The sequence below is a fragment of the Gallus gallus genome, chromosome 2, assembly GCF_016699485.2.
Source record: "Gallus gallus isolate bGalGal1 chromosome 2, bGalGal1.mat.broiler.GRCg7b, whole genome shotgun sequence".
Lineage (NCBI taxonomy): Eukaryota > Metazoa > Chordata > Aves > Galliformes > Phasianidae > Gallus > Gallus gallus.
In genome coordinates, this window is record NC_052533.1 from 77,303,529 (window position 1) to 77,327,862 (window position 24,334).

The following is a 24,334-nucleotide window of genomic DNA, read 5'->3' on the forward strand; positions in this document are numbered from 1 at the left end:
ATTACAAGCACGAGGAAGGGACAAGATGTCTCTAATTTCTTAGAGTATTCTGAACAGGAGTAAAGCCAGTGATATATAATGCTGACACTCCATCTGCATGCAACACCTAGGATATAACCTGTGGCTCCAGAGCTCTGCAATAACTAATAGAAGGTGTATAAATTGAGAACTGGAGAGCCCCATGATAAGATGCTGGAGCATTCTTTGAATGTCTAAACACATGAGCAGAAAGACTGTATGCAAAGCGTTATGTGGTTTTGTTAGCCACATAGGTTGGTGCGTGTACTGACACCTCTGTAGCTCTTGCTAGCATACCAGACCACACATTAGAGAAGAAAGGAAAAGCTGGAAACTGCATGTGTTGTTGGGAGTCAGAAAGTATTCTCACAGTGCTTCAATGTCTGCAGCACTTTTGGAATTTTCACTTTATGAACCTCCTCTGTTTCACTTTCTTACCTTTCATGTCTATGAATTATACATAGAATCATAGAATGGCCTGGGTTGAAAAGTACCACAATGGTCATCTAGTTTCGACCCCTCTGCTTTGTGCAGGGTCACCAACTACTGGACCAGGCTGCCCAGAATCACATATACAAATATTCTTTACATCATAATAAAGCATCGTCCAGATATAGCTGGACAGCGTTGCTCTTTTCAGAACAGAAATACCCAATGGCTGTGTATCAGAAGATGAAGGTGAAAGGCAGCATTTCACAGCTCATTATGATAAGTTTTGTGTTGTTTCTTTTTCCCCAACTTTTATTTAGTAAATTTTTGATAACTGAGGAGTAAATCAGGATTACAGACTGAGGCTAATTTAATATCAAAGTGTCAAGATCTGCTGTTTAACTTCAGCTCTATTTCTCTCAGTCTTCAGACAGTATCCAGTGTCTCAGAGGTTCAGTTTTGCTACCACCTTGAGCTTTGCAATTAATAGTAATAATCTCTAGGGAGTTAAGAAATCAGTTTATCTTACATCTCCTTTACATTGCTACTCCAAAAAGAGTAGAAGCAAATGTATGAGATTTGAAAACTCTTAGTAGTTCTAATTCTGTTCTCACTCTCACAGACTTAGACTTGCTCTTCTTTACTGTAGGGACTGCAGTAGTTTGCATTGGAGGAAGGTGAATACCATGGCAATCATGGTGGGTGATAAACTGTGTGTGTGTGTTAGCAAGGGATGCAAAAACTAGAGAGAAGAAAAAGGAGTAAGCTGAAAATTAAAGCTGGATATAAAACAGGAAGGAAAACAAGGGATTAGAAAGTATTGGACAATTTGTAAATAAATAAATAATAATAATAAAAATAATAAAAAAAATAAAGATAATTAGAATAACTTTAGTGATTATTCTGGAGAAGAAATAATGCAATTTTGCTAGGGATGGTAGTCGGGGCAATTGGGCAGTATGTCTTCAGAGGGCAAGGAGCAGAGGCACAGGCTGGTGTGCCTGGAGAGCTGAAACACGTCTGATTTCTATCATTTCCATCAGGATCCTAAAAATAGAAAGCAAAATAGGGTCTGATTTCTATGAAAGTTTTCTGAAGGCATGAAAGGGACTTCTTTTTCCTGTAAGATTACTCCAATGAAGTAGCGGTGTATTTTTAACACCGTGATCAAATCTTTCTTGACTCCATAAATAACCCATATGAATAATAGCCCTTGGTTGGGAATTGCCATGTTAATATCTTGTGAAAAAGCCTGTGATTGCTAATCTTATTCAATATCGGGGAAGAAAATTCTCAGTTCCCTAACTCCCATGTGGTGTTAGAAAGCAGTATTCCTTTATTCCTCATGATACGTACCAGGTGACTTGACAAATCAAGTGCACACTCTTGCAGTTCACATTCTACCTTTAAAGAGTTAAAATATACATATGCAGTACATTCTATTCCAAGAACTCAATATATGCTCGTGTCTTTCTGTGCATGCCCAGTTGCGTCTAGGGTGGCCATATGACCACTGATTTTTATCCCCATTTTTCCATCATCGGCTTCATCACAGAGACTTTTGGCTGACCTCTAGCTGTTTTTCTCCGATTTGGCAAACTTCCATTGCTTGTTAGACCATAATGAGTGGTTTCCAAAACAATATATGTGACATCTGAAGAAAATGTCCTTGGACCTGGTGGGTGCAAACGATAAAAGTAGTCTGTTATGACTCCAGTGCTTCTTGTGAAGCAGAATCACTGCAGAAAACAAGGTTGTTCACACACGAAACAGAGTTGAAATGGGAAGTTTTAGAACTAGCACTCATTGATTCCTTCTGCTACGCTAATATATTGGTCCTTAAACTAATATTCTGATCCCTATGGCTAAACAAATGAGCATATATCGCCAAAGCCCTGAGACGAGGTGAATACCTGAGCTAGAGAAATGCAGTTTCTGGCTGACAAAATACTAGCGCTTGTTAGCTCAAATGTTTCTTAAGGTAAGTAGGATGATGATCCGAGTTTGATGGTAGCTAACCTGGGCCGGGCACTTCTTTTAATCCATAATGCAGATTGGCACAACTCTTTGAAAAATATTTTCCAGAATTCACTGATTCTGGAATCCTGGAAAACTTAAAAAGAGACTGTGGGAGGTCTGTGCCAAGCAGGACTGGCCTCACTGTTAGATCACATGTGCGATTCAAAATCTCCAAATATTGAGATTCAGAGATTCCACAACCCATCTGGGCAGCCTCTTCCAGTGCTTAACCAGTCTTGCTGTGTTGTATTCGGTTTTGTTTTTTGTTTCTTTATTTTGCATTATATTGAGTAAAAATTGTCAGGGCTGCAATTTGTGACTTCTGCCTTTTGCTGTGTACCTCTGACTAGACTCTCTGGTGCTGTCTTCACTATAGTCCTCCATGAAGCACTAATAATTGGCAACTAACTCTTCTCCAGACATTTTCTTCACCATGCCAAACAACTGAATTCTTTCATCATCTCCTTGCTTCAGTCCCATAACCTTATTGGCCTTCTGAACCTTTGCTTCAAATTCTTGTGTCTCTTGTTCTGGTGACCCAAAATCAGGGGGTGTACTTGAGATGCAGCTTCAGGAGTACCAAATAGAGGGGAATAATTACTTCTGTGTCCTATTGAAAGTTCTTTTGGCATTGCAACCAAGTGCATTGTTGGCCATCATCACAAAAAGAATGCCCTGCTGATTCACAACCTTTTGTCTGCCACACTCATAGGTCCTTTTTGTGAGGTGCTTCATTTTTCTTTGTGGAACTTTGTGACATTCAGGACTTTCAATTTTTCTTTCTGGAACTGTGTGACATTCCTGCTGACCTGTCTCTACAGCTTGTCAAGGCTTGTCTGAATGGCATTCCTCCAGCATATGAATTGTTTCCTCCAAACTGATGGCACCTGGAAACTAGAAGTTTCAAACAATTACAGTCAACTATAAGCAAGCTTTTTTTTTTTAAATCTAAATATTTTTTTGGCCTCCATTAAGATCCTACAATAACATGCCCACCACTGAGTTACTAGAATTTGCTAGCACTATGTTCATCTATTTATTACCCTGCTCTGAGCAGTTTCCCACAACTTCATTTTATTAAATAAAGGAGAAAAATGAAATGCTTCAGTGAAGAAGAGTAAGAACAGTACAAGAAAGATCAGAGAAGCTAGAATGAATGGTACATTCTAAAGCCCAATTTTTGAAGCTTCTGAACAGCATTCAGTGTCACATAGGGGGCATTTCTAGTGATGTTTTTATCATGCTTGAAAGCATCGAGACATTCTGTTTTCCTTCTAGATACAGAGTAGGCTGTCAGGTCTGGTTTGTGCCTGATGTGGTTTCAGGATTTCTGCCAATTTAAACTTCTCAAGATTTTGCTGTTTTCACAGGAGATAGGTGCCTCACGTATAGCTGCTCATGTGTTCTCAGTACAGTAGGTTAAAAAGAGTTCGTTTAAAACACCATGCTAAGTAATGGCATACTTAGGAGTTTATAGATATGCGGCGTATGGAATTATGCATGATACCATGGGAATTGCATAACAGTATATAGACACTGCTTTTGACATGGAGGTACAGTTTTTCTTGCTTAATAAGCTAGTATGTGGTAAAGCCAGTATTTTGCATTTCTACAGCCTGTGTGCTTTATGAAATTCTGTGATTTCTAAGATATTTCTATGAAAGACATCAGTTCACAAGACCACATCTTTGTTTGTTTAGCTGTAATCAGGCTTTCTGTCTTCTCACCAGAGATTCTCAACCCCTCCCAGTGCTGTTATTTGTATATGGAGATTCAAATGATCATCAGTGCACCAATTTGTTTTGTATAGCATATTCACAGTCAAAAGGTTAACACTTTTTTCTTTTAACGTTACAACTTTAAGATGCATAGAAATTCAATGAATTCATAAGGATATTCAGCCTAAATTTAGCTCTAATTTAAATTATTTTTCAGCTGCTTTTAGCCGTTTACTGATTTTGCTGTGTCTCTTGCGCAGCATCAATACACATCTCTCTGTAAAAAGACTGACAAATTACTTAGAGATTGTAAGGGGTAGAGTAAAAGGAGATCAGCTCTAAATATCAGCCAGATTTCTTTTGACCTGTTTTCCTCCTCTCAACATTCAAATGAGTTGACACAGACGACTGAGCAAATACAAAACAGAAGGTAACCAAAACCTTTCCTCTTGGTGTGCTCTGAGCTCAGAGTTCACAACCTCTGAAGGCCGTGAAGATTTCTGTCAAGCCTACTCAGTGTTCTGGACCACTGTGAGATACAAGACTTGCCTCAAGCCCTTAGCGCTTCTGTGGCTGCAGAGGGTAGGTAGAATGTAAGTCCCATACTGAAAAGGCTGTCCAGTTACCCTCTGTGGTGTAGTGAGTATTTTTTCCACCACAGTAGGTTGATAGGTAAGTAAGACTTTTAAAGAAAATTTTCTTCAGACTCTATCAGGTATTGTTTTGATCACTTCAGAACAATTTGATAAAGTTGTATTGAAGTTCCTCCCTTTCCAAGCTGCTCTCTTGACTGATTTCTCTGGAATATTCTTGTAATGATGTCTAATCTTTCTGCTGGCATCACACTCCCACACTCTTTTGCTTCTGCGTGCTGAGGACTGTCAGAGTGGTCACTTTGGCTTTGCATTGCCTTTGCCTGTGTACTTACTTTGGCATCATCACCCTTTTTAACGCAGGCTATGAAGCTGCATTTGGCATAACATTGCTTAAATTAATTATGAAGGTGCAGTGTAGTTTCTGAAGTTCTCTTGGAGATGAAGATTTGTGTAAATAGTGGGTAGAAATATGCTTTTCATTTTGATGTTCAGATTAGCTTGATTCAGATGAGTAATAGAGGATTGTGGCGATAACACAAGATGGCATGATCTGGTGAAAATGATTGTAAACAGAACAAATATTACAAATAATAGAGTAAGGTTCAGTGGATGTTTGTACAGAATGTAAGCAAATACTATTTCTAGTTTCTGTCTTCTTGCACTGTGACAGCTGCTTGAAATCTAAACATATGGAATTATTCAAATGTTAGTCACTCTAGCTGCCTCCCAAACAGAAAGGAGAAATCTTATTAATTTTTTTTTCTGGTAGGCATTCTTAATATAGTGGAATAGCAAACTTGTCCTCTTCTTACTTGAATCTTTTTCTTCTTTCATTCCAAGGCAACCCTGTGAACCTTCACCTTGGACATCACATGAGGGAATATCTAACTGTTTTATGTTAGACTGAATGTTGAGGATAATTATAGGAAAATGGCTGTGTGAATCTGCCTCTTCATGTGCCCTTAGTTCACCTCCTGTCTCCTTCCTTCCCTTGGTAACTTCTGTCATCTGATAGAAGACAATGAATGAAGTGAACCACTTGGTTGTGGCTTGAATGTAGGTAGGAGCCCAGGATTATTTTTTTCCGTTAGTGATCCAGAGCATCTTTGCTTCCTGCTTGAGAAGGGACAGAGATACAACTGTCCTTTTCCATTTATCTCTGTAGGACAGGGCTCAAACAATGTGGACGTGGACAGAGATCAGGAAACGTGAATTTCTGCATCTCAATCAGAGAAACATTTCCACAACAATGAACCAATCATCTATAGAGAAAGGCTTCTTAGACCTGTAATTTTAGGAAATTTGCTAACAGTTCATATGGTAGGATTGAAAAAGATTAGTGGAAGATGAGTCATGATGTATACTATGAAATTAGAGAAAGAGGGAATGCAGAAAAGAAAGAAGAAAGTAAGAGAGAAATATAGATAGTCAGAATAGAAAGGTATACTTTGAAGACCAAAATCATGAGTAATGGAGAAAAACTTGCATGTCCTACCTCATGTGGGACAGGAGACAAAACTGAAATGCTGAAAACATATGCCAATTTTCAAAGTCTGTATTGGTGTCTCTTTTATGATTGAATAAAGTAACTTCAAAAGGCAGAGGTACAGCTGTTAAAGCTGTTACTGTTGTTTTGAAAGTAAACTTAATGTTTACAAGTGAATTCTCAAAATACGTGGATTGCTCTGAAAGTAATACCTCCTATTTATTTCCATGGAAACTACAACAGATACAAAGAACACCGTAACACTATTTGATAGAAAAAAATTCTCAGCCACAAAATGATACTTCAAGTTAGTCTTCTTCAACATAGTCCACCATTAGGTATGCATTTTCAACAATAATAAACAAGAGTTTGCATGCCACTCTCTCACCACCTGTCGAGGTGACCCACTGTTTTACAGCTGCTATGATGTCATCGTTGCTAGGAAGATGCTGCCTATGCAGTGTATCTTTCATCAGCCCAAACAGATGAAAGCCAGAAGGCATCAAATCTGAACTAAATGGTAGATGTGCTAGTACTGTCCAGACGAGATTGGGAACGTGCTCTCTGGTCTTTAAGCTGATATGAGGCCTGGTGTTGTTGCAATGCAAGATAAAGGTTGTCTTCTTCCCTGAGCTGACTATGGAAGGGTCACCAGAGACATCAGAGTTGATGACTTGTCCAGGTTACAGGAAAAACAGAAGGATCACCCCTTTCCTGTCACAAAAGAGAGTGCACATCACTTCACCTGCTCAGGGCTGCGTCTTAAACTTTTTCTTTGATGGGGAATTCACACTGCAACTCCATGGACTGCCATTCTGACTATGGCTTATATTGGTGACAGCATTTCTTGTCACCAGTAATGATACTGTCCAGGAAATTATTGCCTTCAGCCTCATATTCATTCAGTAGATCATGACAAGCTAGCATACAGTGTGTGTGAGTGTACATGGGACCCACTGGGTGCAAATTTTGTGATATTCCAACATTACCACATTTCCAGTGCACTGGAGCTGATACTCAATTCTCTACAGAGTTCCCTTGTTGTAATCCACCAATTTGTGCAGATATGCTGATTGAGACATTTTGTGGTGTGACAGGTGTGTCTGGCCATCCAGAACATGGCTTGTCTTTCATGTCATTGTTGCCTCTGCTGAAATGCACCACCCACCCCGCATGCTGCTCACATCCACTGTTTGGTCTCCGTGAACATTCAGTGAGCATTGATGAGTGTCATCAGGTGCCATTTTTTCTGCATGGAGAAGTTCAATAGCACATCTTTGCTCCATCTGCACTTCCATGTCAGACACCATTCTATCAGACTGCTCCTCTGCTGCCATCTGTTGTATGGCAACAAAATGTTATGGGATACTGGCGAGAAGGTACAAACTCTACTGCCATACCACCAACATCCATCACTGTTGGTGTGGCCAACGTAATAAAATAGGAGGCATTGCTTTCAGAGCAGCTCTGGTATATCTCCTTTAGCCTTTGATGTAAAGGAGAGAGGCAAGAGAACATTTTCCACATACCTCTGAATGTGATTTTATTTAATGATGACCAAAATGAAAAGGCAGCATGTTTAGCAAACTAAAAAGAAATAAGAACGTAAAATATTCTTTTTAAAGTAGCACAATTCCCTATAAGTGTTTCTGTTTCGTGTTTGATGAAAATACAATAAAAGACATAGAAAACACTGTTTTTCAGGGAACTGTGAAAATTAAACTTGGCTTGTTTTTTTGTGTGTGGATTTTCTTTTTTTTTTAATTTGTTTGCTTTTAAAATTTAATTTCAGGAAATAGCCTCTTGTGCATAGAAATGAAAATTCATTTTTGAGCTCTTTAGATAAATCTTGCCTGGTGGGGCTAGTTTGAATTCCTTGACAGAATGAAAGAAAATGTATTCAATTTGTGGCTTTTATCCAAAACTGCCTGAGTTTCCCTTCTGCACGTCATTAAGTGCTGAAATTTAATCATGTTTAATCATAACAATATACCTTCAATTTAATTTATTTCAATAGTCTGTACTATGATGGCTGATATTTTTATCCTCAGTAGAAAAGCTTTCCTCACCACATGACCATCTACAGAACTTTACATCTTTTTTTAGTAACCACATTGTTGCTTGTGACACAGCATAGTTAGATCACCTTATTATAAATGTATTTTTATGCCAAGAGCTCTACATGAACTGTGAATGCTTTTGGCATGGGCCTGAATTGTTTAATGTGTTTGGAAATTCCGCTCCCAATAAGCTGGCTGATTCTATAACACATATCAATAGAGTGAATGAAAGAATGAGTAGGTGTTACTAAAACTTGGATTGTGAACACAATAAAAAAAAGGTTTTCCCATAGGGTAGTGTTGTAAAAATTTTTTTGAAAATTATTTTATGTACTGAAATTCTCAAGTCAAAATGAATGGTTTCATGTATTTTTTCAGGAACTACAGTTTGAGAGACTGACTCGAGAGCTTGAGGCTGAACGTCAGATTGTAGCGAGCCAACTGGAGCGATGTAAACTTGGATCGGAAACTGGAAGCATGAGCAGCATTAGGTAATGCATGAATTGCTAATTTCTTTGTTGAGTATTGAAAAGAAATAGTACTGATCATGGTGTGAAAAAAATATACAGCAAGCAAGGATGATCAGCTTTTAGTAGAGATTGAAACTTCAATTTTCAGTGTTCTGTTTTAGAGAAAAGTTCAAGAGCATAATGAATTTTGTGTAATTGTTATCTACTTTGTCCAGTAGCAAGGTGGTAGTGACATTTGGAATTTGTTGACTGGCTGCTTGCTATAGTCTGAGTGGATTAAGAGAAAAACACCTGTTTCCATTACAAGTACGGCTACCATTTCCACCAAAGCTTCTCAGCTTTAGACTTGCAGAAATGCAATGATAAGCATATGAACTTATTTTATCAAAACTTCATCAAGGTATTAAAAGCTTTAGGGATTGTTTCAGCTGCTTATACAGTTTACGTAAAGCTGCTGACCTGACCTTAAAACGTAGTGATAAAATATGGATTTTCATCTTTTTTAAACACTGGCTCCCTTAAAATTGATTATTCTGTACATTGTTTAGACGATGGAAGTATTATTTGAGAAATTGTAACAGAAAGAGGCTGATCTCTTGGTCAGTTTGGTGCAACTAAAGATTTTGTAGTCTTGAGCTACTTCCCAGTCATTCTTTTTTCTCAGGTGAACTTAATAAATAAAAGATGATAGTGTTTGGGTTTCAAGGACCAAGAGAAATGCTGTGTAGACATATCTTCTGTTTATGTCAGTGGAACTATTAAGTGTGATGTATTTGAATACGTAAGATGAAGAATGGTAGACCAAGCTTAGCATGAAGTTTTATGTGATATAAGTAGAAAAACCTGTAAAAATACCTGTTTTTTAACTGATTTCTTAAACTAATCTAAGAATGAAAGGATGCTTTTGTTTCAAGTATGCTTTTCAGTTAAATTAAAATCTAAAATTATAGCTCTTATTACTAAGTCTCTGTAGGTAAGAAGTTTTTAAATGCTGTCATTTTTTAATGTGAAATCTTGCCTCTAAGTCTTCAGTAGAACTGACCATATGCCTTCAGCAATGTAACTATTATCTAATAACATCTTGACTTATTCAGATGCCTTTCCTTATCAAGCGGTAATCAGACTGGACTGATTGTAATCAGCATATTTTAATACAAGAAAGTTGGGTTACTTTTTCTTTTAAATCACTTTTTTAATTCAAAATTCACTCAAAATATCTAAAAGGAACTTTTCATGTTAACATTTGTTCCACGTGTTTGTTACTACCCAAGGATTAAAACTCGCACACATGGAGCAGCTTTCCATATTTACTATCAGGCTAAACCAGCTTAAAGTGATGGTTAGTACCATGTCTTGATGTAACATCTTGAAACAACTGCACATACGCATAGTAAAGAAGTACAGCATACTTCATAGGGGAGATATCAGGAGCAGTGTTGTCAGCTTTACTTCCTTGGGATATTAATTTTATGAAGATTTCATGGTTGTCTATCATTATGTCTTTGAAACCACATTTTTAAGGATCTGCTGAAAGATTGTTAGTTCTATCTACTTTTTTTTTTTTTTTTTTGCACTTTTCTGGCACATTTTGCACTTGGCCCATAAGGAGCTGTGTATCCAACTGTACTGTGAAGCTTGAGGTAGCTCAATTTTCAGTCATTAAGAACTTAGTATAGAGCCTTTTCTTGACACAGAAATCAGGATCCAGAAATTAATTATAGGCAAATTTGTACACCTCAGTGCAACTGCTAACAAATATACAGTCTAGATCTGCTGTCAGATTGATCGCATCCAATTGGAAGTGGATCTAGGTAGCCAGGGCGAAATGTATCAATAGTTTCTAGGATATGAAATGATTTAGTGAATTAAATCTTAATATTACACTTTTTCTGAAGATTTTCAGCAAGTACTAGATTCTAGTGGTATGAGCACTATATCTTTATAGGGACCTTGCCAGAAATATAGACAAGTATAGTATAAATATAAGTAATAGAAGAAGTTACTATCTAAAATATTCATGTTTGAGATCTGTTTTCTCAAGTACTAAGGTGAAAACATTCCCACTTTTTTCCTTTGACTACCGTTATTCTCACTGATGTCTTCTTTAGCACAGTAAAGTAGAAGAAATGGTAGTGAAACTGCTAGGGTAGTTTGGTTTGGTTTAGGATAATTTGGTTAGGTTGCGATTGGACTTGATGATCTTTAAGGTCTTTTCCAACCTGAGCAATTCTATGATTCTATGACAGAAAACACTAGTTGTATGGAGCACACTACCATCTGAAGATGTAAGGAGCAGGTGTTTATGAAAATGGGATCTAGTAATGTTCAAGTTTCTTATGACAAAACTGTTCATCCAAGAAAAGTAAAATACATACTACCACAACATTAGAGGTCTTTGTCTGCTTCTGTCTCTGAAGCTCTATTTACCAAACAGTGTCTCAGGCTGTACTGTTAGACTCCAACAATCTATTTACATGCCACAGAAATTGTTGGTTACATTTTAGGTACTGGGTTGCTAGCTGGTGGATGATGGTTGCATGTCTTCTAGGTAAAGTCTGGAACCTGGCATTTCTGAAAGTCAGACTACTGAATTACATTTCTGCTGAGGCTCAGTATTTAGGGAACCAGTTTTAAAAATAATAATAATAATTAAAAAAAATGGAGAGAAAATGTTGTTATAAGGTAGTCAAAAGTTGTACAAATTCTTGGTATTTCCATTAATCTAAAATTTGTAGGGACTCTGTGCTGGTTCTCCATTATAAGGCATGTTGAGAAAACAGATTAGTCCTACTGATACCTTACAGGGAACTAACTGGTTTCACAGCTTTCTAGCAAACAAGCTTCTGTTGCTAAAAGGCAAATTTCCAGCAAATGTCCAAGCAATCAAGTTTACTGTGATTTTCTTTCTTACAGTTCATCCCTATCTTTTACAATAGTATCATTTCTTTTCCTGCTGGAGATATCACCTCTATGAGAGCAGTAACACAGTAACATTCGGCATTGCTGAAGTTTTGAAACTGATATGTTTATATGAAATTAAAGTATCATATTCTTTAAAAAATCATTTGCATTACTGCAGAGAAGCAATTTTTCTCTCTGTTGCTCTAGGAAAAGGTCTTTTCAGCTAAAAGCCTTATTTTGGGCTGCCAGTTGTCACTTTGAATCTCACACCGTTAGCTCAAGTATTTCATTTTTTCTTCTGTTTCCACTAATGCCACTATTAGAAAAGTAAAAAGAAAAAATCAAGAAGCAGAACTAAAACAACAGAATAAAAACCTTAGATACTTTGCATATCATCATTTACTGATATGTGAGCCAATGAAAACTCTACTCAGGTGGATATTCTCTAAATACTTGCACTGTTGGTGTGATTCTAAGATGTCTGAAAGTTCTTTCCAGTTGTCATATTCACACTTAGGTATCTGGCTGCAAGTATGCACTTGAATATTGCACTAATTTGAAATTAATTGGGAAATACTCATCTTAGGAAGTAAATCTTTGTTAATGTGAAATTCACTTATGTCTTACGGAGTTAAGTTCTGTGTACTTTTGGCAAACCATTTGTTGAAAAATTTGAGCAATACTATTTACCATTAAGGACAGATAAGCGCTGCAGCAGATTGCCTAAGACTGTAAAAAATGTCACTTGAAGCTTAAACGCATGTGAAGTATCAATCAAAAAAAGGGTATGAGTGATAAGACTTTCTCTACAACCCTTTGAGCTCGACTTTTTATGATTCCTTCCTGTACTCTGCTTTAATAATTTGACAACGTTCTTTTTGTCCTCATCCTTACTTATCAGATGTGGAAATGCTTTTGGATAGGGTTGGAGGAAGACAAGATTGAGGATAATGCTGAGGGAAAAGTGCCTTGATATTGTAAAGTTCTTTGAATTAGAGCATTCTCAGAAAAGTTGATTTTTAGTGCTTAACTGCTTGTGGATCAAAGGTACTAGATAGATTTATATATATATATATATATATGTATATATATCTTTGATATCTTTTGATACCTTAGAAATAAGTAGTTTATGACTGAGAACAAATTCAGTAATATTGGTGAAATTATTTAATAGCTATGAACAATTGAAATCAAATGCTGTTATAGAGATAGAGTAGCAAGGATATTTTGAAGAGTTACTTTTGAGAGATGATGGACAGAGACTATGGCAGTCTCTGTCATTAATATTGTATGCTGGTTTATATTAAACCAAGATTTCAGTTTTTCTTTATTTTGCCAAGGTTAGCTCCCTCTCAAGATGTACATTGAGAGGTATATTTATGTTATGAAGGGCATTTCAAGCAATCATCATCATCATTGCTGTTGTTGTTATGGATTTGCACTGCCAGCCCTATGGCTCTTCCCTGCTACCCAGAGCCCCGTGCCAGCCCATGGCATTCAGCCCCATATCCAAAAAGCACAGCCAGGTCCCAGCTCCCTACAGCCTGCCCGGCCTGTCCATGCTGAATCTCTAAGGGCAGTCTCTGGTGTGTTATCCTATCTGTCCTTTGGTGTGTTTAGGGTAAGGAGAGGTCCTTCCAAACCCAATGAAAAGAAGTCAAGAAGCAGATCTATAGGTGCATTCAGAATCCCAGTTACTACGAGTGTATTTTGGAGGAAAAGTTAAGAAGGAAGAACATTTGTTCCAAAAGCAGATAAGGCATCTGGAAGAACCCAGACATAGTCTAAAAATGGAAGAATTGGATTTAATTGGTCAACACATGAATTAAAAGTTCTAAGAAATGATGAGTGGGATGGAGCAGGATGAGGAAAATAAAACTGTCAGTGACTAGAGAAGAGTAGGACATGAAGGTAAGGCAGAGGCATCGAGGAACTCCATTGTGCCTTTTGTAAGGGTTGCCAAAATAAAGACAAATGTTGAAAATACCCATTCAAACTGGATGCTGGAGTTAAGAAATATAGGTCTTATTGTAGAAAACGCAGATCTCCCTGGCTTCATTTGCTATTCCAATTAGTCATCACATCTGAATGTATGTTCCTGAGTTACTATCATATTATTAAGATTCCTGCTTATCTGGAAGGCTGTAGAAAGAAATGAGAAACAGCAAATACCTGACAATAATAAAAACTAATCTTTACAATGGAATTAAGCAGCAGAAGTTGATACAGTTCCATTGGATTTCCGTCAGCTAGTTTTATAAGTAGATAGATATTTTGATTATGCATATCTTGCAGCTTATGAAACTCCATTGATACTGTACACAGCAGCATCCCTCCACACACCATAACTTATCCCCAGAGCAATTTAGAAATGAAATGGTCATGAAACAAAAGTTATTTAATAATGCATTTTTAGAAGCAGTGAGCCAAAATGCAGTCTGATGAAGGCTGCCCAGACCTTCAGAGAAACCAGTTTTCTGTTCCACAAATGAAAAGAAAGTGACAAAATATTGTCCATATGCTTGAGGAAACAAATTCAATTTTGTGCTTTCTCAGTTCCCAACTGCAATACGTCTCTGTTTTCTCTCCCTTTGCCACTCATGCCTTCTGTCTCACCATCTGAACTTGAGTAGGTGATCTTGAACATCCTCCTCACTTTTGATATCTTTTTTCTTTTCCATTACCTTATTCCACCTAGCCTTCATACCTAAACACTGCAGATTGCCAAAACCACCTGTTCTCAGCACTTTCTTGCTTTGGTAGGTTCTGATTACCTTTCACCAGTGCAGATATAGAAACAGTTACTACTACTTCCTGCCAAAACTCATCCAGGCTAGTTTACCTGTTTTTAGCAAATGACTTGAGTTACTTTTGCATGAAGCTGGGTTTGCCTGGGTTCTTGGTTTTAATAATAATTGATTTTCATTGTAATCTTAGAAGAAATTGAAGATTTGCAATGAAAATGCATTGATGAACGTTACGACTTCTAATCAGATATAGCTTTCAGAAATGCGCTCATCTCTGCAGTAGTAAATTCTGCTTTCGTATCAATTGTGGATCCTCTGTCTTGCTGTGATCTGTTTTGAATTAAAAAAAAAATAAACTTGTATTTAGCTGTAGTGTTTGATGCTGGAAATTTAAGATTTATCAACAAATTCTGAAAAGCTTTGGGTTTGGGTTTTTTGGGAGTGAGTCATTGTTTTTTATTTACTTCAGAAATTAGCAATGCTATTATTAATAATAATTAGGTGATCTTTCCTTGCCAATATGTGATAATGTGCGCAGGAGTGAGTCCTCATTTTATTTTTTTCTTATCTGTCTGCTTATTCTGAGGGGCTGTCATAAAGATAAACATCTCAATGGAGCTGCTACAACTGTGACTGTTCTGTAGCAGAAACCGAGCTTTGCATTCCTTGATGCTCAAGTACATTGAATATCAGAAGTTCATGGGAAGTATTACTTAATTTAGTTGACTTCCAGGAGTGGCGTGAATGGACACACTTCAGATTCTGCAGGCTTCTCACAATTTGATAGCAACATACTTTGAATGGTTAATGTTATAACTTCTTGAGGCATGTTGCCATTTCAGCAGTTAAGTGAAGATTTTATAGATTTTTAATGTGTTAAAGAGGCTTTTAAATCCCTTGGGTTTTCAATTCGTAGTTCATCTCAGTTACTGCTAATTGAGAATAAATATTGTGCCTCCTTCTGGCTTTTCTCTACCCCTTATATTTTCACCTCATGCCTCCACGCTGCTCATTTGCACAAAGAAATTAAAAGAAATTAAAAGAATTTTAAAAAAGAAAAAATAGCCTCTTGCACTTCGGCTCTCTACTTCCTCACTCTTTGTAGGGCAATATCCCCCTACTCTCCAGATGTAGAGAAAGAAGATAAAGCACACCCTTTATTTTCTTTCTATTACCTTGGAAAAGTAGTTCATGATTAGATTGTTGTATTTTGTTTTCACAAAGGTACTTCTGCTGTCTGGGAGCAAGACAGCTGCAGGGACAAGGAGGGTAGTACCATTAGACGGGCAGCCTCTTCATCCCTGCCAGCTGAAGTTATATAAATATGCTATCATTGCATTTTGTTTCCTTTTTCCTCTTTTCCCTCCTTAGGGAGGGAAGTGAGCAAAGCGCTGTATGGTGTTACCTGCTGAGTTAAACCACAGTGGTCCTTTTGGGACCCAACATGAGACTCAAATGGTTGAGATAATGACAGATCTGACTGTAGCATGTTAAAACAAAGTTGTTGTAAGTGTTATAATAATTTAGTAGTTGCTGTTCACATTCTTACTTTTCCTATTTTTAGAAATCTCTCAGGATTTTTTCATGGAACCATATTACTTGCTATATATGATCTCTATTGCACTGTTTACCATTTCCGGGGGCTGGATTCAGGCCAATATTTTTTTGTACAGTATAAAACTGGTTGGGAAGCTAATCCTGTATTCAGTATTGCAGTCATCTCTGTACTTTGGAAACTGCATCTTGGAAACTATTAATACTTCCACTCTTTACTTTGTCTCCTCAGGGAGCCAGGCTATGGGTGAGAGAAATTAGAATGGCATGTTACTTTTGCTATGCCCACTGAACATCTTTAAAATTTTGTTTAAGGTTAAACAAGTATTTATAAATATACTTCTGATCTGAGATCTTCCCTGCAGCTGGACAGCTGAGTGGCAGGCAGTGTGGGATGATATTGGCATGTACCTAAAACAGTACCCTGAACTTCTGCAGAATCCTGAGAAACTGGTGAATTATGTAGAGAATGTGTACTGTCACCTTGGCAGTTCTGGAGAGACGCAAATCACTGCAATGTGCTGGTGTCTGATCCATGCCTACTCAGCCCTGTTTAACTCTGTTGAGCACCCTGACAGGTTAAACCACAACACATCACCTTAATTCCATGATTTCCTAAAGGAAATGTATTTATCCTTAACTTTTGACCAGGTTTACAGATTCAGTGAATGGCAAGTCACAGTTATCTTTACAGTATGTGTAGTATTGCACTTGGGTCATACCTACTTTGTTTTTGCCCTCCAAAGCCAAGTTGTTGCCTGTGCTGGAACACCTTCCCTTGAGGTGTATGTGGTTGGAGTAGTATAATGCAGTTAATCATTCATTTTAATTTAATTTTTATTTAATCAGTATGAGATTTGTTCATTCTAAAAAACAATTTTCAAATAGTGTTTTAATCTAAACCCACTTCAACTTGAAACAACAGCAGCATTTAAACAATGTTGATGTGGAACTATTAGTCTATATTGAATCACCTTTAGTCAAAATGCTAGGCTAGCATATGTTGAAAATTACAAGAAATTTCTTTATTAACTTATAGGACTGGTCCAATTATAATCAGTACTTTGGAGCTCTGTCATCCTATTGTCCACTTCCAATTATGGAATTATAGAATCACCAAGGTTGGAAAAGACCTCAAGCTCATTCAATCCAACTGCCCACATATCACCAATATTCCCACTAAACCATAGCCCTCAGTAAAACATCAAAACGTTTCTTGAACACCTCGAGGGATGGTGACTCCACCACCTCTTTGGGCAGCCTGTTCCAGTGCCTGCCCACTCCTTCAAAGGATAAGTTTTTCCTAATATCCAGCCTGAACCTCCCCTGGCACAACTTGAGACCATTATCTCTAGTCCTATTGCTAGTTACTTGGAAGAAGAGGCTGACTCTCACCTGGCCACAACCTCTCTTCACGTAGTTGTAGAAAGCAATATGGTCACCCCTGAGCCTCCTCTTCTCTGGACTGAACAATCCCAGCTCCCTCAGCTGTTCCTCATAAGACGTGTGCTCCAGACTCCTCACCAGCTTTGTTGCCTTTCTCTGAGCATGCTCCAGGGCCTCAATATCTTTCTTGTACTGAGGGGCCCAAAATTGAACATAATACTCATACTTCATCCCACTAGCCTCAGCCCAGCAATGCAGCCTGCCCAGATAGTTCTGTAGGGCCTCCCTACCCTCAGGTGGATTGACACTTGCTCCCATTGTGTTGTCATCTGCAAATTTACTGAGGGTGTGCTCAATGCACTCATCCAGGTCATCAATAAGGATATTGAAGAGGACAGGCCCCAGTACCAACCCCCAGGTATCACCACTCCTGACCAGTCACCAGCTGGATGTGAGTCCATTCACCACCAATCTCAGGATCTTGCCATTCAGCCAGTTCTTTACCCAGCAAAGATTGTGTCTGTCCAAGCTGTGGGCTGCCAGCTTCTCCAGGGGACTACTGTGGGAGACAGTATTGAATGCTTTGCTGAAGCCTGGGTAGACTATGTCAACAGCACCATCTACCAGGTGCATTACTCGATCATAGAAGGAGGTTGGTCAAGCAGGATCTGCCTTTCTTTAACCCATGCTGGCTAGGCCTGATCCCTCAAGTTGTCCTGTATGTGCTGTGTGATCTCGTTCAAGATGATCCTTTCCTGAGATCGAGGTCAGGCTAACAGGCCTGTAGTTCTCCGGATCCTCTTTATGACTCTTCTTGTAGATGGGAGTCACGTTGGCAAGCCTCCAGTCCTCTGGGGCCTCTCTGGTTGACCAGGAACACTCTGCCAGCTGCCTTAGCACCCTTGAGTGGATCCCATCTAGCCCCATGCACTTATGGAAGTCCAGGATTTACAGAAAGCTCTGGCAGCTCTTTGGAAATTCATGGCCAAATAATTTGTCAATGAAATGTGGTACATGTACATTGATAAATGTAGTTGTTGGGGATAACTAATCACCACAAATTGCTGATCAGAATAGAAGACCCTATTAATAAATTGAAGTAATTACCACCTCCACTTTCTATGCTGTTCTGCTAAATATATTATCAGAATATGCCTTTCTAGGAATGTGTAAATGTCAGGATATGTGACTTCAGATATGGAAAGCTTTTACAAAAAGCTTTCTGATTTTCCTTTTCCAGTCAGTATTAATCCTGTAGTTGAACTGAGCAAAAGAGGTATAGCTTATCCATATACAAAAGCATTTATAAATCCGCTCTCCATAAGGGTAGCATATGGAGTAAATTAAGGAAGTCAGTCTAAAAGAGCTTCTCTAGCAGCATTTGTATGTCCCAGATTTTTTTTTTTTTTCAGGTTTAAAAAATACATTGCAATTGGATGTTAAAAGAGTGGTACTCTTGTTATTGGATATTCTTCTCCCGTCCATCTTTTTCTCCGGTCCTTTCCTCTAGACTTCTTTCCCTAAAGTGTTTTCAATTAGTGCTGTAATTAAGAAGACAACAGCATTTTCATTTGTAGTTAAAAACTTGCAAGGCATTCACCTTGAGTCTTTAACTTTGGCTCTACTCAGAAGTTCAAGAAATAGTGAAGAGTTGTGTACTGCCGTTCTTACCACTCTGAGAATCTAATATAATACAGCTCAATTTTCTTCTTATGCTTCAGCTGTTATTTACTAATGAAGACTTAATCTTACCACCTGCAAAGTGAAGAATGAGCCAAAAATATTATTTATGCCCTCTACTTCAGTTTTCACATCGGTTTTGCCTTTACTTTGTCTTTACCAATCCACTTTCAGAGGAAGCAGCAAAGTACTACACGTATATGTACACACTGTATATAATAAAAGTAATATATATAACATATATATACAGTAATAAATTAATATAAAAAGATATATATATATATATATATTTAATATATAATATAAATATATTTACTTTAGTTGTCCTGGAATGCACAAGTGTTTCACAATTCATTTCTGCTTCTGCAGTTAGGCATTGATAACACATTACTTTATTTCTTTGCAGTGAATTTAGATGACAGTTTATATTGAGTTTACCCTCCCCCCCAATAAAAAGGGATATTGATGCAATTACAATAAATGACATTATTAAGGAAATCTGTGACATGAGCCTCCTAACATCAATGATGTTTAAATAAGCATGGTTTTTATTCTTTGATGAGTAAAAATTAAAGAAAACCCTGTTAACGTGCATAATAAAATCTTTGTCAGGTTTTGATTATTTAAAGCAATTTTTGAAAATCTAGACTATGGTGTGACTTTTCTTTTGTTTAAGACAGTGCAGGATATACACAGTGAAGGGACACAACTGACCAGTCATTTAGAAATATTTTATGGTTGATATACAGCTTTCTGCATTATTGCTGACTTCTAGTGAGAAACAAAACTGTAGTTACTTCAGTGTTTTAGCAGTAACACGTCATTAATTATGAGTGGGACCAGCCTGGGGTACAGGTTTTTTTGGATATACTATTCTTTCACTTTATCCTGTTAGAATTTAAAGGCATTTTAAGTGCTGCTAAAATGTACTATTATTAAATAGTCTTAATCTAATCCAGTGGTTAAGATAGGATTTTATAAAGCTATTTTGGTTTTTTATTTACGTTTTATGTAAGTTGTTTATGTTGGTGCTACTTTATTCTTCCAAGTAGCTTAATTTTAGAAATGCAATTGTTAGTATCTTTCATCAAAGAAACTATGAGAAACATTTCCTGGGTTTGCTTGATGTAAAATGAATGCTAACAGAGCAGATTGGTAGTGGAATTGGCACTGGTGATGCTGATAGTAACTGAAATGGCCTTGGGTAGAGCAGGACCTTCCTGTCCCAGTGTGTCACAAGCCGATCGTGTTGACCCTGGCAAAACAAATCTCCAGCAGGCATCCACGTGCTTTACTTCTGAGCTGCCAATTTGTTCACACCATTATGTTGAATAAGAAACAAGAAGTTATTGTAATTAAACTGGCTTACACTTTTGAGGTATAAAACATGACTTGTTATTTTAAATAGCATTTTTTGATTTTCCTGTAATCTAATATTTGCTGCTTCTTCCATGTATTTCTTGAAATTTTGGTTCTGCTTTAGCTTATTTTATTTATAGCTGTTCTGCTGTTCCTCCTTTTTTTATTCATATTGGAGAAGTGTTGGTCTTTTGGTGAGCAATGAGCTATTCCTTGTGATTCAAGGTAAACAGTTTATTTTACCAGAGTGATGTCATATTCATGAGTTTCAAGACGTAAGGTCTTGAAGTCTTAACAATTGCAATTCCTTACCAATTAGCCCTCTCAGAAAGATGTGTCCAAAAGGGCAGAGATTTTCTTTCTCTGTTGAGCGTCTCTATTCTCAGATGATCTAGGAATAGGTATGGGACTTTCCAGTCTACTGTCTTCAGTTGAAATAGAATCCCTTCCTCATCTTCTCTAAGGCTTTTGAAGGTCTCTTTCTCATTGCTTTTGTAGCAGCAATTGTTTTGTGTCCTGCAGCTTTGTCATCATTTTGTGATGTATTCTGCTAATATCTTCTGTTCAGTAGTGATTCCCAGCTTAGAATCTGGGGCTCTAAGGCTAGAGGTAGTAAAGAGTGGGAAAGATCGTAAAACTTTCATAGATGCTTGCACTGTGAGTGAATACAGTACTTTCATGCAAGTCTGTGAGAAATATTACGTGCTATGTTTATTGATAATAGCTATAAATAGAAGATAATATGCAAATGCATACACTTATTTCACGTGGTGTTTCAACTGTTTCAGTGAAATATGCTGACCTTCCTCCCTTAGGCTTCTTGGAATAGCTCAGTATGAAAGCATTGCACCAAAGTTACTAAAGTTTATGGAGTAATCTATTCAAAAAATTAAATCATTAAATCCATTTCAATTGATGTTTAATTTTACTGCAGCCAAATCTCAAGGAGGAGTACTGTGCAGTATGACTTGTGAGCAGGCAGGAAAACTTTTAATGGAAGATACGAATCCTGCTGCTGTTCTCTAATTCGATGACCTCCCATTAATTTCAAAGGTATTGCTTGGGTAAAGAACTTAGAAAATGACCTTTGGTTTTGCCTATTTAAATTGCTAGTAGAGCTGTCACATCATTCTTATGGGAAGGAACTATGGATGTAAAAATAAAGATATTAAACGCACGGTTGAAAGTACATTCTATTTATTTGTTTCTATATTGATTTTCACAAGCTTGGCAATATCTGCTTTAACTTACTGTGCAACGGTTAGAGGTTAATCTGGAAAAAAAAAAAAAAAGCCCACACCAAAAACTTGCAGCATTGATTTGACATTGGACTTTCTCATAAGATGGAATTGCAAAATAATGCAAAAGCTTTGGAAAGGCCAATATAATCACAGCTAAATTTAAAGTATCTGTCAGTATTGGATTGCATATTTGCTTTTGTGGAACCTCAGGCTCTTGAAAATCTGTAGAAGGAATATTTTTGGGTACTTCAAGGCAAAACTTTAAGCTGAGTTCCTAGTAGTATCCAGACCAATTTTATGTCACAAAGGTGAGATTTTAATTGCTTTTCAATATTCATTTTCTACAGAGGTAAATACTGACATTATACTTCTTCACTGAATTGTCCTTCTTCCTTTTTAAAAGGCTGGAGACAAGTTGATTTCTTTTGTTGCATGATTCCACATGGAGAGGAAGGGAAAAAAAATCAGAACACATTTTTATTTGCATGGAGGAAGGGAAGATTTCAGGGTCTGAATGAAGCATTCAGTTCTTCCAAAGCATCCATTCTCTCCTGTGGCATCAGCGCTCTGCCAAGATTGTCACACTGTGATACCTTCTTTATTTTTTAGCTGGAGAATTTCTAAGGCCAGGATCTTTTCAGTCTGTGGGTCTTCAATATGGTAACATGAAGCCTGATGGGAAAGCTTCACCAGCAACTACTGCTTGGGAAAGCTTTGGCTTATACTTTTCAAGCATAAAACTTGCAGTGAAAGAGAAGGGAGGGGTGGAGTAAACGAGCATGGAGAAGTTTCTTTACTTATTTGATAGGACACTGTGTACAGTCAATGTGACACTGCTTGTCTTTTCCTCTGTCATTCTGATGGCCTTTTGGTAGCACCGAGGAGCAAAACTATTGAAATACATGAGGGCAAGCAGGCTTTTAGGGGAAATGTACCATCTAAAGTTGCATTCCTTACTTTTTGAACTCAGGTCAAAATGCCTTCAAATGCCAATTCTGACTTCATTGGGTTTCCTAAAATAAAGATGATGTTTAATAAGGAAATAAATGGAAAATCAAGATTAAAGTCAATTCACTGCATTATTAGAAGTTCTAGCGGCATCTGTTCATAAGTGTTAAAACAGTACTTATACTCCTGACAATAGTAAAATTTCTCCGAACTAAAAAATTATGCTACATTTGATGAATATTTCATAGTTTTAATTTGTTTTGCACTAAAAACTTGTAAGATGCACTCATTCGTAGAACTGTAGAATGATTTGTTGTATAATGATTAGAAACAAACAAGCAAAAATCCAGGCTGGATGTGGCTCTGGGCAGCCTGGTCTGGTGGTTGGTGACCCTGCACACATAGCGGAGGGGTTGAAACTCAGTGATCATTGTGGTCCTTTTCAACCCAGGCCGTTCTATGATACTGTGATTCTATGAAAACAACAGTGACAGTTACAGTCTTGTAACAAGGTACCAGTCGTTGGTTTCTTATGGATAGGATACCTGTGAACTGAGATGGAAGTGATTGTATGGAGAGATTTCTTTTCAGTGGTGGCTGCTGACAGTAAAAACGTGGATTTGAAAGACATTTTTTTAGAAAGCACATGCAAATAAGTGTAATTTCACCAACTGAAATGACCAATAATTTTTTAATATGCACTATTTAAATGGTCTCTGAAATCATTGTACAGGAAAATGTATTCTAGTGCTTTAACCACAGAAAATGTAGACTGCCTCCCTGTTAGGGAGCATCATCAATTTTTACAAAGTGTTGCAATCCAATGACAATATATTTTGTCTCTGAGCTTTGTGTGAGATGGCTGCACTTGCAGATTGACTGTGAGTGTGACAGGGAAAAAGAACTTGTTTTTGAGTTTTCTTGTGTTACTCTTTAAACATAGAGACAGGTTGTCTTTGAAATGAGTGTGGTAATATACACTGCTACACACTGGTATCTTTCATGTCATCTCCATTTCATTTTGCTATCCAGAGAAGTGTAATGGTATGATAGCATTCTTTGCTCTGAACGTAGTATTGGTAAGGTGTTTGGTGGCCAGGGGTAATCAAAGAAGAGCATGAGTATCCATGCTACTACCTGCAAGCTAAATTTACAGTATGGTTCAGTAGTAATGCTCAGGTTTCCAAAAAGCTTTCCACATCTATCTTGCTAACTTGCACTGGGCCAGAAACATATAATGCAACGTGAATGCTCAGTAAGTATTAGGTGTACCTCTGGAACAAGCAAAGTTTCCTCCTGGAAGGTTCCAGTTTGTACACACCACAGCTATTCTGCCAATTGAACCAGCATTCAATGTGGTTGTTAATTGGCAATTCACTTCAAAATCCTGCAACTGCTTCAGGCTGAAATAGTAATGTAGAGTAGATGCAGCCTTAAGATGGGATTTCATGTTATTCTTTGCCACAGAAAGGAGAAATAACTTTCATTCTCACATCACTTTCTTAGTGCTCCCTCTGCATCCTTTTCTGAGTTTGACTTGTCGCTGTAAATCTCCCTTGCTTGGAGGGAAAGCTAACTCATGAAAAACTGTGAGTTTTCCCTCAGATCAGCAAGCTAATCACAGTCACAGTGGAATTGCACAGTTGCTAAATTTAACACAAGGGAAGAAGCAGAAAAGCAAGGGGAAAGCAGGTCCATTCCCTCTTGCCGCCTCCCGCTGTT

At 37.5% G+C, this 24,334-nt stretch overlaps 1 protein-coding gene across 9 annotated transcripts in view; it reads left to right on the forward strand.

Moving 5' to 3' along the window:
* The window catches only part of CTNND2 (catenin delta 2), a 623,362-nt gene that overhangs the window by 224,830 nt on the left and 374,198 nt on the right, over positions 1-24,334 (forward strand). For all 9 annotated transcript variants that reach the window (XR_001465252.4, XM_040695591.2, XM_015282257.4 and 6 more), the window contains one exon: positions 8,705-8,817. Coding sequence is in view for 8 of the 9 variants with exons in the window: in XM_040695591.2 (XP_040551525.1) it covers positions 8,705-8,817 (113 nt within the window). In the remaining variant the exon portion in view is untranslated. The remainder of the gene's footprint in view (positions 1-8,704; positions 8,818-24,334) is intronic.